Source organism: Topomyia yanbarensis, chromosome 2, assembly GCF_030247195.1.
Source record: "Topomyia yanbarensis strain Yona2022 chromosome 2, ASM3024719v1, whole genome shotgun sequence".
Classification (NCBI taxonomy): Eukaryota; Metazoa; Arthropoda; class Insecta; order Diptera; family Culicidae; genus Topomyia; species Topomyia yanbarensis.
The window spans coordinates 70,414,009-70,426,417 of NC_080671.1; the positions used below are offsets into that span (position 1 = coordinate 70,414,009).

At 38.6% G+C, this 12,409-nt stretch overlaps 1 protein-coding gene across 1 annotated transcript in view; it reads left to right on the forward strand.

Moving 5' to 3' along the window:
* The first annotated feature begins 801 nt into the window (after nucleotides 1-801).
* The window catches only part of LOC131678404 (pseudouridylate synthase RPUSD2-like), a 711,893-nt gene continuing 700,285 nt past the window's right edge, over nucleotides 802-12,409 (forward strand). Inside the window, exon 1 of the mRNA XM_058958552.1 lies at nucleotides 802-1,405. Within this exon, the coding sequence (XP_058814535.1) occupies nucleotides 995-1,405 (411 nt within the window). The 5' untranslated portion in view covers nucleotides 802-994. The remainder of the gene's footprint in view (nucleotides 1,406-12,409) is intronic.

The following is a 12,409-nucleotide window of genomic DNA, read 5'->3' on the forward strand; positions in this document are numbered from 1 at the left end:
CATTAAAAAAATCAAATTTTCTCCATACATTTTTTTCTCGAAACAGTAAAATTTAATGTGAATGCACTGTATCAGTTTTTTGCTGAACAGTGAAATTTATTGTTACATGAAATTTTATTCTAAATCTACTGTGAGAACTTGGCATCGAACAATATTGAAACAGTAATAACTATAATATTTATTGTTCTATGCTTGTTTATAGGGTAAATGCTATTGTAAAATTCTATCCGGGTAATTTCTTCTTTCCAGAACACTCAAAAATTAAAATCGGTTGAAAAATGACTGCGCAGATATTTTTTTAATGCCAAAAGCTCCGAAAAATCATTTTTTGCTTTAATAAATCAAGATTTTGAGGGTGTATAACATTGCTCATTTGATGAGATCTACATACATCATAACACTAGGTCACTTGAAAAGTATCAAATCACTGTAGCACCGTGTTATAGATTTTTGAATTGATACTTTCTTTTTTAAAAAGGTCATGTGATTTAAGGGTCTTGTATAAAATAGACGTTTACATGTTTCAACAATCTTTACAAACTCATTTTAAACGCGGATAAATTCTCGTAATCATCAATAATGTACGATATTTATATACACCGAACACGTTTTTCAGCGCCGAACGACGCTTGAAAGATTTCACTTCAAGCGCGCCTATCCGTGGTATGCATTCACACGTAACGCAAGCATAACGCCCAGTTCGCCTCTGTTCGCTTCACTCTCCAAAGACGTCAAAAACATGTGCGCACGTCGCGATGGTAAAGTAGGTTTATTTACTGTTTACATCGTGCCGCCGCGGTTCTGTTATCGTACGATTCGCGATTGCGTTTGCCGGTTGCTTTTAAAGTTTTTCGGTGACTTCGAGTGTTAAACTACCAAGCTACTGTGAAATAGTTCCGGTGATCCCGTTTGAAGTGAATCCGTAGTGAGTTACATAGTGCCAAAGGTGCAAAATAGCTGTGCTTTCTCATTGAACCGGCGCTGATAGTGTGGAATGCTGCTAAGAGCAGCAATCAGTTTCGTAAAATCAATTAAGCCATCTGTATTCAGTAAAAGTCTCGCTCCAACGATGGAGAAGCAGTGTTCCGAAGTGGCAGTCGCTGGGCCAAGTGCAATTAAACAAGTGATTCTGGATGATGCCGCTCCGGCTGAGGCCGGCAATCAGCTGTTTGCGGTTCGCGATACAAACACCAATAAACAAGTGATCCTGGAGGGTGACGCCGGTGATCAGCTGTTTGTGTTTCGCAATGCAAACACACAGCACGGTGATTATCGTAGTGTCGACGAGGAGAATATTGTAGTGTTAGGCAGATGCTGGTCGCCCCAACCGAAGCCTCTGGCGGAAGGCGAAACGGAACCGCAGGTCGTTTGGTTCGAGAAATTTGAACCTCTGACTAAGGAACAGGTAATGATGGGATATTTTGTTCTAATCGTGGAAATTAATTTTCATTCAGCATCATTAAATAGAAACAGTGTAAAGATAGCTGGGGAACGCAGTTTGAGTTCGTTGAACAAGATCAATTACTTGTTAAGAATTAATTTTATTACTTAACTCCCACGTGCCCCTCCCCCGGACAAGAAGCCACTTGAAAAGCATCTTTGCCACATCTGGAAATTGCAACCACAGTTCTCAAGTTAGATAGGGAACCGTTTTATCGTTCGTTGGTTTTCATCGTTTCAATTTAGTATATCCCCTCTCCATCAACTGGCTTCCGATTATTGGTGCGTCAATTTTCCGGCTAGGTTTTCTAATTAAACCCCCTTACTACATTTATTCAATTTCGTTTCCAGACGGGCTGAAGATGTGGTTTGCATTGGTAGTCGGTGTTCTGTCTCGACGGGAAGCACCTAGACCTGTATCAACTTTGTAGCAGCCGTGTTTTGTCTGGTCGCCAATGAGAACGAAAATAGGTTTATTGTTATGGGCCATCGTAAAATCTAAATGATGGTTGGTTTGAAAAAAAAAAACGAAAGGCCTGTTAGCGGTGACGGTGGTAGAAGATGGTCATCTTCAGAGCGAATATGGAAGACGTGAACGAACATCTGCTGAAACTGAAGGAACACATTCGAAAATTGCTTTAATTGTAAGACCGATAAATGAAGCACCCAGAAGTTCTAGGATAAATAATAATTAAAAGTTAAAATTTTTAAAGAAGAAATGTCCGAGAATTTGAAAAATATAGAATATGGGAATTAAAAATTCCACAAATTCACGAAAATTCTTATCAGTCAAGATATTAGTACATTGGTTGATGCGACTAATCAAGGAAGTCAGTTTAAAGACTCTGTGTACCAAGAACGAAAAAAAAATCAGAATTAAAGAGTTCTGCTCTAGAGTACAAGAGTACAACCCCGGCGGTGTTCGTGTGGTTTTTGTTCAGAACCATTTTCAATTCGAAGTCAAGAATTATCAAATCTAGGCATCTATGCAACGACATATTTCAGGAAAGCATGCACACATCAGGAATTTAGAATACAAGAATTGAATAACCTCAAATCTGGTCTCATTTACCAGTACTAGCATCTAGTTTTGATAAAGCTAGATAAAAGGCACAACGAAATGAAGCTAACACATTTAATTTACTATTTTTTAGTAATCATCAAATAAGCATTAAAAATAACGAGATATTTCCCGTAAGAAAAGGCTAAAGCATCCTGTTTTCTGCGGTAAGATACAAAAGATTAGGTCGTCGAGAAACTAAGCTTGCTCATATGACACTATTTCATGCTTTTCTATAAATTCTTCTTCATTCCCTTCTTCGACCTTGAGCACTGAGGCTTTTAAAAAACCGTCGTTTGTCGCTAGAATATATATTAAGAACTAACTTACTGATTATTAAACAGAATCAGTGCTGAGCAATTCAACGTATTTCCACATCATCCGTGCGCTACGCAGTTTTCTATAACCCACTTGGCTCGTGTTGGTTATTTAATTATACAGTGCAATACGGGACGACACCGTAGCTCTTGGGATTCCTCACATAGTTCGTATAATGAGACATACCGACATGGGAGATATTACTAATGAGACAGCTACATTCACATTCGCCGCAGCTGTGCATAATTTCCAACTGATAATGTTACAAAAAGTGTACGTATAGAGCCAAGATTTTTCAAAATTGTCACGTTACACATTCGTAGCAGATCGAAAGGATGGACTGCGTACTTTCCTCGTCCAACAGGTGGCGAGTTCGATTGCCAATTAAACTGACCTGATTATTTTGAGTTGATTTGCGGTCAAGCTCCTATGCACGGATAATGTTTCGGTTAATCAAGCTTAGAGTGAATGGTCTTATTTCCATCATGAACTAATTGCAGTAGTAATTGATAAATCCTCCCCAATAATCTAGCTAATCGAATAGCATCATTAGTATCATCAATCAAAATCACACCATTATCGTTAACCTGTGGCAATATTCTGTGAACTAGCAACTGAACGAACCAGAAATAGAAACATGCTCTCTATTTCAAAAAAAAAATGAAAGGCTTGAACGGGTGCGAGTTTCACGTTGCAATTGCCGGCGACGAGTGGCTGAGATTTGATCCTCTAATTATGTGTCAGAGTGTGAGGACAAAACTCAATCCGTTGCCGGTCGGCTCTTGGCCCGACGTTAATTTGCGTTGAAAATTGGATCTGAAACTATGAGCCGTTCCTGTGCATGGCTTCGTAAGATGCGTTATGAGCACGTTGATTGATTCGTTTCGGGACGGGCTGGTATTTGGCATCAATTGGTTTAATCAAAATTTATGTAATTTAACGTTTTAATATCACTGTAAAAACGTACTAAGATTTCTGACAAACAACCATGATATCTCTTAGTCTCTATTTAATGTGCCCTCTATTTAACGTAACATGGTTTACATTTTTCGAACCTGTCGCGCGTCCCGGAAGCATATTGCGGCAAATGGAAACGGGATCGATGTTTTTCATTTTTTCATTGCTCAACGGTACATATGCACGGAAAGTCGAACATCACAATAAATTATTAAAACGTTAAACGTTCTTTCTCTTATTCAATTCCAACATGTTCGCAATATAGTAGTACTGGCACAGTTCAGAATTATTTCAGAAGTAGATTACTTTATCGATTAGAGCAATCGAAAGTACTTTACGGTGAAGCGATGCCAAAATCACAACGAAGGTTCGGTTATGTTCGGGTTAGGTTCAGTATCTGTGTGCGGCTAGAACGTTCCATACCGATAGGAGATGGACCGCTGAGCTGGCTTACCATATTCACAAATTTTCCTGTAATGTCACAGATTTTTTTCATAATTTTTCTTAGCAGATTCTTTTTCACAGATGACAGATTTTTGGCATTGAATGGCATGATGAAAATTTCACAGATTTTCATAGATTTTTGGAAATATTGTGATTTTGCACAGATTTTTTGGAAATTTATCACAGATTTTCACAGATTTTTTACATTTCTTATAAAAGAAATGTATAGAATTCGCTCAAACTTTCAAGATTTTTTCCGAGGCCCGGAGGGCCGAGTCTTATATACCAATCGACTCAGCTCGACGATTTGGGACAATGTCTGTGTGTGTGTGTGTGTGTGTGTGTGTGTGTCTGTGTGTGTGTGTATGTAACGGACAAATTCTCATTTGTGTTTCTCAGCAATGGCTGAACCGATCTTATCCAAACCAATTTTAAATGAAAGAACTAAAAAACAGTATGAACGCTATTAATTTGTTTTTGATTCTGATGTTTAGTTTTTAAGATATGAATGTTTGAATGCGTAAAAATGGCGTTTTTTTGCAGTTTTTTTAAATTATCTGCCGGAATTGACGATATAGATTAACAATTTATATATTTTTAGACAGTTTGAACGAATACCTTTCGAACAAGCTATAGATTGTTGAAATCGGACTATTATCAAAAGAGATATTTAACATTAAATGCGGACGAAAGATTTCTATCATTTCCCATTGCCAGAAATATCACCAAAAACATGTAATCTATTATTAACGCCAAAACGGCTTATTTTAGGTCAATAGTATCTTCGGAGAATTTAATGGAGGTAATATGCTCTTTCTTTTGGTATTGTGCTTTTGCTGATTAATCCCCCTATGAGTGAGATATTTTCACAAATTTTCTTGAAAGTGATTATATCGAAATGATGCCTTCAGCAAATTTGTAGCTCTTACTTTTGCGAATAACTTTACTAAAGACTTAAAATATCTATTTTGAATACTTTAAAAGTTATGGCTTGTTGTTTGTGGATTACTCTTCGTCGTCTATTTATTGTTCAATATAGTAATAATCCATTGAAATAAGCCAAACATTATTTCGATAAATCGAATTTTGTATTTCATTTTTCTATCTACAACCGCTAGAAATAATCACCGAACACTTCCAAGTTGTCTGGAAGGAACTTGATAACTTATCAGTGCAAAAATGTTCATTTGTGCGAACCTTCTGACTGCAATTTTTCTAATTTGACCATCGGATCGATCTGAAACCTTTCGGAAAATGAAAAGCGAAATAAATAACTCCAAGCAACGGCGTAGCCAAGAGCAGGTTTTAACACCATACACCCCCCCCTCCCCCCACCACACAAAAAAAATATTGGATTGGAGTTGAAAATTTATTGATGCAAACTGATTTAATTCAATATTACTATAACATTATCTGATCCGTAGATTGATAACCTGTTGTGGTAAACATCATGAGGACTTTTGATAAATTGTCGGAATGGGGTCCTGATATGTAACTAATCTATTGGTCTTGATTTCACAGTTGTCTAATAGCATCAATATCAAATTCATGCCTGAAAACATTCCAATAGAAAATTCCAGAGTTCTGTAATCAATCATAATCCTCAGATCTCTTTTCAAATTTTCAGCTTTTTGTCTACACAATATTACGAAAGCTTATTACACAATTTTTCCTAATAGGTTTGTGAAAATTATAAACTATTTGAAAATTTTTAATAGTTTTATTTTTTATTTAACCGTGATTTTTTAATAAATAGTGATCATCGCTTCACAACGTAGTCTATTTTTCATGGTTTGCGGTGGGCACGAACTCTCGAATTGCTGAACTGAAAATTATGGAATAGAAATTAATTTTTAGTATTCATTACAGACCCGCTGGTGCCCTAAGACGATTTCGCTAGATTTTTAGAGCACTGTGCACTAGACTGCCCAGAAAAATGATGAATTTTTGAGAACTCAATCGGCCCACCCCTGAGTCGATTCCTAGTCCCACCAGGAGTACTTGTACTAAATTTGAAGCAAATCGGACAAGTCTAACTACCGGACCAACGTGCCTGAAGTTTATATTGGATTTTTCAACAATTTACATGGAGAAAACTCACTAGCTCGTATTTTCGCCGCTAGGTGGCACTGTATACAACGTATTATCACTGTATATGAAAATAAGAAAGATATTTTAATTATCTACAACTTTGTCGAAGACTGCTAGTAAATCCAGCTATGTTAAAAGAAGTTATTAAACTTTTAACGAAGTGATGTCTGAGTCAGTTTTGCATGGGGCCTAGCAGTGCATGGTTGTGTATCAGTACTCGACTCCCGCGAACTATATATTTTTGTGAAATAATGGTTAGATTTAGCCGAATAGTATGTTTACAAGAATTATAGTAAATAATACGAGTTATGTTTCGGTTGGAAAATTTTAGTTCCATCTGTGACCGCATAGAGGGCGCCACTACTAACTTTTCATAGAAGAGAGATAGAGTATCAAGATGTTCAGAAGAAATACTGGAAAATGCCTGTTCTATAACTTTGTAGAAGACACCAAGCTTCTATCTCTCTCCGTTGAAAAGTTAGTGTTGGCGCCCTCTATGCGGTAACAGGTGGAACTAAAATTTTCTAATCAAAGCATGACTCGTATTATTTACTATAATTCTTCTGAACATATCATTGAGCTAAACCTAACGATTATTTCACAAAAATGTTTAGTTCGTGTGAATCGAGTACTGATACACAACCATGCACTATTAGGCCCCATGCAAAACTGACTCAGACATCACTTCGTTAAAAGTTTAATAACTTCTTTTAACAAAGTCGGATTTACTTGCAGTCTTCGACAAAGTTGTAGACAATTCAATTATCCTTCTTATTTTCACTTACAGTGATAATACGATGCATACAGTGTCACCTAGCGGCGAAAATGCGTGCTGGTGGGTTTTCTCCATGCAAATTGTTGAAAATTCCCATACAAATTTCAGGCCCGTTGGTCCGGTAGTTAGACTTGTCCGATTTGCTTCAAATTTGGTGCAAGTACTCCTGGTGGGACTAGGAATCGACGCAGAGGTGGGCCGATAGGGGTCATTTTTTTGTCACCCTACTGTGCATCCAGTGCATTAACGCAAGTGACGGAAGGTTATCGAAAAGTTTTGTGAAAATGAAAGTTTCAGTAATGATGATGATTTTCCCAAACGGTTCGTTTTCGTGAGGTTTTTATTTGTTCTTTGGCATTAGGATTAGCAATAATAATTCAAATCAAGAATACTACTGGGAAGTCACCTTTAGAAAAAGTCGATGTCGAAGTAAAATTTGAAACTATGCACGCATGTACTTCAGAGATAGCGTGATATCAGGAGCTGCGATTTCATTTCAACGCTTTTTTGTGAAAAGGGCGATACTTGTAAACATAGGGCTTTTTTCTTACATGCGAATGAGGGCTTTGAAACGCAACAAATTAACCTAAAAATTTTGATTCTACGATATTGCTTTCTTAAACTACAGCAAAAAATATAACGGGCGAAACTGTATTTTTGTTTGTTTATTTAAAGTTTCGCCCTCCACGCTCCATGCAAACAAACAGGGCGATACTTTTTTTGCTAGCAGTTTAGAGGCGAAACTGTTATTTTCGTATTTTTTAGGATTATCAAACTGATACCAGCTGTAAATAGTAACAATGCTCTATTGAAAAAACCCGGACGAAATCGGTGGTGTAAAACGGTAGTTATTGTAAAAAATGTATGGGCGATACTTCAATGCTGATAGATGGGACCGAAAAAGTAAACAATCGCCAAAGGGGCGATACTATCATTTTGTCAATTTCAATAGCAAAAACAAATTTTAATTTAATAATTTCAAATACTTTATGAAGTTTTGGGTTTCGATCACTGAATCATGTAATCTAGGATGTAAAAACACAATAGTTCCTAAATAGGAAATAAAACCAAGTCTGGAAATATTCACTGTTGATTTTCTTTGAATGGTATCACTGCTAGTATCGCCCTTTTCAAGAAAAAGCGTTGATTTCTCAGTTCTCAGTCGCGTTGGAAATTTGAGTAAAATATAAACTTCAAATCGATTCAAAAAAAAAAAATCGTTTTTTTTTGTTTCAGTACAATATATAAACCCTTTAGGAAAATTCAGTTTTCCCACCACAATATAGATATTTTATTAACAGAGCATTAACAATAATTCGTTGGTATGTCTATTTTATGGGCCATTTTTTTGCTTTCCCATTGATTTGGTTTGAGATTTCTAGAACTGATGTTGTCCTATGCTGATTTGAGCGATTCTCTGAGCCCTTCCACTATCCCATGTAGTTTGTGTTATCAAAAACATCGCGAAGCATAAAGTTCTAAATGCTCTCAAACGATATAATATCCGAAGAGAGTGATAAGAGTTATAAGAAATGTCTCATCACACTATTAGGTGGATTAAACACGTTTTTCCGTTTTTAGTCATCACAGATGGTAAAAAGATTTTTTTGACCGAAACACAGATTTAAATGTGGCATCCCTGACGTTGAGTTCTATGTGCCCATAAGTATAAACATAAACAATCACCTGTAGCCGGTATGCATGAGTCACCGATCACTGCTCCCGGTGGCTATTGAAAAGTAAACATTGCTGCCTAAAGTGGGTCGCTGAAGCACATTGCTACTTAAGCAGAATTACACTTGCGATCGATTCGCTTCGGTTCGACTTTCCTTTATTTTTTAACTTTGCGTATGCCAAACCATAATTTATGCACTCTAGAAAGTGGGTCGCTGCATGTCCCCTTCCTTAATGATTTGATAATTATCTGGAAGAGATCATTATCAATGTTACGTGTGGGTATTATTTCAGTTTCTTTAATATTCTCCTAAATATGCTATGATGTTCTCCGAGAACCCGTTGTAGTTGCTGTTGCTTGAAGTCTGTCTGATGTCGTCTTCCGGTTTGCTCGTTCCTATGGTACTATCTGTACCTATGTTCCGTGTATCTTGGGACTTTTCAATTGGTTGACTTTGGATATCGGGTGTGGGTGTTTCGGCTGCCATCTCATGATTCCGGGGTTGGTTTAACGTTCGTTCGCTTCCGCTTCCTTCCTCTATGCTGCATCTGATATCTGCTTCGCGTCGAGTGAATTTTGTAAGTTCGTGTTGTTTTTCTCTTCTCCTTCTTCGTTCGTTGTTGCCGTTCTTATGGTTGCCGAGGTTAGGATATTGGACTTATCCTGCCTCGTGAATTGTATAATGTTGCGGACGAAATGCGACGTGTAACTTGTCTCAATCGTCTTTGTAATGCTAGAGTTGCGATCTTCCCGTACTGGATTCTCACTGATGGGGTTTAATTTGACTTACTGATTGCTTGATGACTGTTTTATTCCTGTCATCCGATTTGTAGAAGTTTCCCGCATAGTGTGACTTTTATCATGCTTCAATGGTAATATATTATGTGTTGTTTTACTACAGCCAGAGTTTGACGGTTCTGACTGCGCCTTACAGAACCATTATGCAGTGCAGGCAGCTTTTCCAGCGTGACTCGTTTTTGTGGTTGCGCCTCCGATTCTTCGTTATGGTTTTTCTCGATTCACATTGCAGCTTGTCTTGCGACCATTCGCCTTCTTTGATTTATTTGCTCGCTCCGGTCCTGCCCTTTCGTTCGTTGGTCCAGTTCTCACCCTTCACTGTTGCTCCGCCCTTGCCGTCACAACCCAACACCTTCAACCCTCTGTCTTCCGCCTGATTCGTCAACTGTTGTGACGTAATCAAACATCTTAATACACCACACCTGTACAACACAAGACACAATAAAGACCACGCTACATGGTGTCAGAAGTGAGTCGTTTGTCGCCGCGAAAAATGCTATTTTAAACTTACTTGAAATCGCGGAAAGTACGAAAAACACCGGGAAATACTTACGGAAGTATCGATTTGTATTTGTACTAAAAACAACGGTTGTGAAACAGATTTGCCGAAAATGGCCCAAGCAGGAGATGCGGTAGCACATAACCTCGTGCAGATTCCAGTGCAAAATTTTTCCGCTCACCCTCCTGAACGCATAAATATCCAAAACCATTCTGATAAAGCGCGAATTCGGAAAGACTGGATTCAGCAATATGCATAGTTCGAGCAAGCGTCCGGAATAAAGGAGCTGTCAGCGGTGCGCCAAGTGTGAATTTTAAAGAACAGTCTTGGTCCAGACGTTATCGGGACATTCAAAGGACTCCAACTAACGGAAGAGGAAAAGAATGATCCGGAGGCGATCAAAAAGGCTTTCAGTGATGCGTATAGCCCTACAGCAAATCCAACGTACAGTACCTATGTTTTTCTGAGAACTGATTAGCAACCGGGCGAAAGTTTGACGATTTTTTAATCAAACTGGGAGCAGCAATCCGCGATTGTGATTTCGCAACAGCTCACGAAGAGATGGATATCAATGGTCGCTGACTGAAAGATAAGATTGTACTGGCGATTTCCAGTCAGAAGGTCAGTTAAAAATTATTAAGTGACCCAAAGCTAACGTTGGAGAAGGCAATCCAAATCTGCAAGACGAGCGAAAAGACGACGGAAACTCTTAAGGAGATGTATACAGAAAGTCGTGGTTGCAATGCGATCAGATCACACGATGACGAAAAACAGTTCACGTGTAGACGCTGCGGATCGAAACATAGTCGGAATAACTGTCCGGCGTATAAAAAAGAGTGCTTGCTGTGTCATCGGACAGGTCATTTTGCGATAGTTTGTTTCAAGACTAAGTACGCAGAAATCGAGGGGGAGGAGAAAAGTTAAAGACCAAGAAAGCTGAAGTAATAATGAAAAGCGAAGAAGAAGATTCATCGGAAGCGGAAGTTGACCTATACCTGCACGCAGTAGGTTCCAAAGACGATAACGGCGACTGGTTCGAGGAAGCAAATATCGCAAATCTGAAGGTAAAGTTTAAGCTGGATTGTGGCGCACAATGCAACATGCCGTTGAAAATCGGAAGAAAAGTCATCGGTCACAATTTACGGACATAAAGAACGAAGTACATCGTTTTCTACAACGGAGAAAAAACGAAGGTGGAAGGAGATTTGACGGTGCCAGGTGTCGTTAACAAGCGCAACGCCAATCTCACATTTAAGGTGGTAGATTTGGATGTCATCCCGATACTAGGCAAGAGAACCTGTGTGGAGATGCACATGATTCAACGTGTAAACTCAATCAGCAGCAGGGACGATATTTTTCAAGGGCTAGGTTGCTTCAAAAATTTCGAGTACGAGTTGGATCTAAAACCAGAAGCAGTATTTGAAATCCGGCCAACAAGAATGATCCCGCACAAAATTCGCGATGAAGTGAAACAAGAATTAGACAAAATGGTTAAAGTGGGCGTCATAAAAAACAAGAGGAGCCTACACCAGTCGTGAGAAACATAATAGTAGTGCGTAAAAACAAACAAATTCGCCTATGTATCGATCCGACAGATGTAAACAAAAGCATACTCCGTCGACACTATCCGTTACGCACCATCGAAGAGATTGCAGCCAGAATCGGGGGTTCCAAGCTGTTTACCATACTGGACTGCAAAAAGTGCTTTTGGTAAGTGAAGGTAACAGAAAAATCTCAGAAGTATTTAGCGTTTACCACCCTATGCGGTCGTTATTCGTGTTTGCGCTGGCCGTTCGGGTTAGCTTCAGCCCCGGAAGTATTTCAGAACCTGATTTCAAGCTTGCTGAAAGGGATCAGTGATACGGACGTATCGATGGAAGATATTCTGATCTATGCAAAAAAACAAAGACGAATTGGATAAGATCACCGCACTGCGGCTAAAGAGCGCTGGCCTTAAACTAAATCCCGAAAAATGTCAGTTTACCAAGAAGTCAGTTCGATACCTCGGGCACATCGTATCGGCAAAAAGGTCTTCAGTCGGATAGTGATAAAATAGATGCAATTCGAAGATTAAAAGTACCGGAAAACAGAAAGCAACTACAGCGATTACTGGGAGTGGTAACGTACCTTGTAAAGTTCATTACTAACCTTTCCCAAATTACAGCTCCTTTAAGACAGCTATCACAGAAAGATGTTCGTTGGCAATGGGAACATGAGCAACAAGCATCATTCAACAGTATATTGAACCTCCTAACAACACCGCCTGTTTTGAAATACTATGCTGTCAATAAGGAAAGTGTGCTTTCAGTCGATTGTAGCTCGCACGCTATGGGGGCGGTGTTGCTCCAAGAC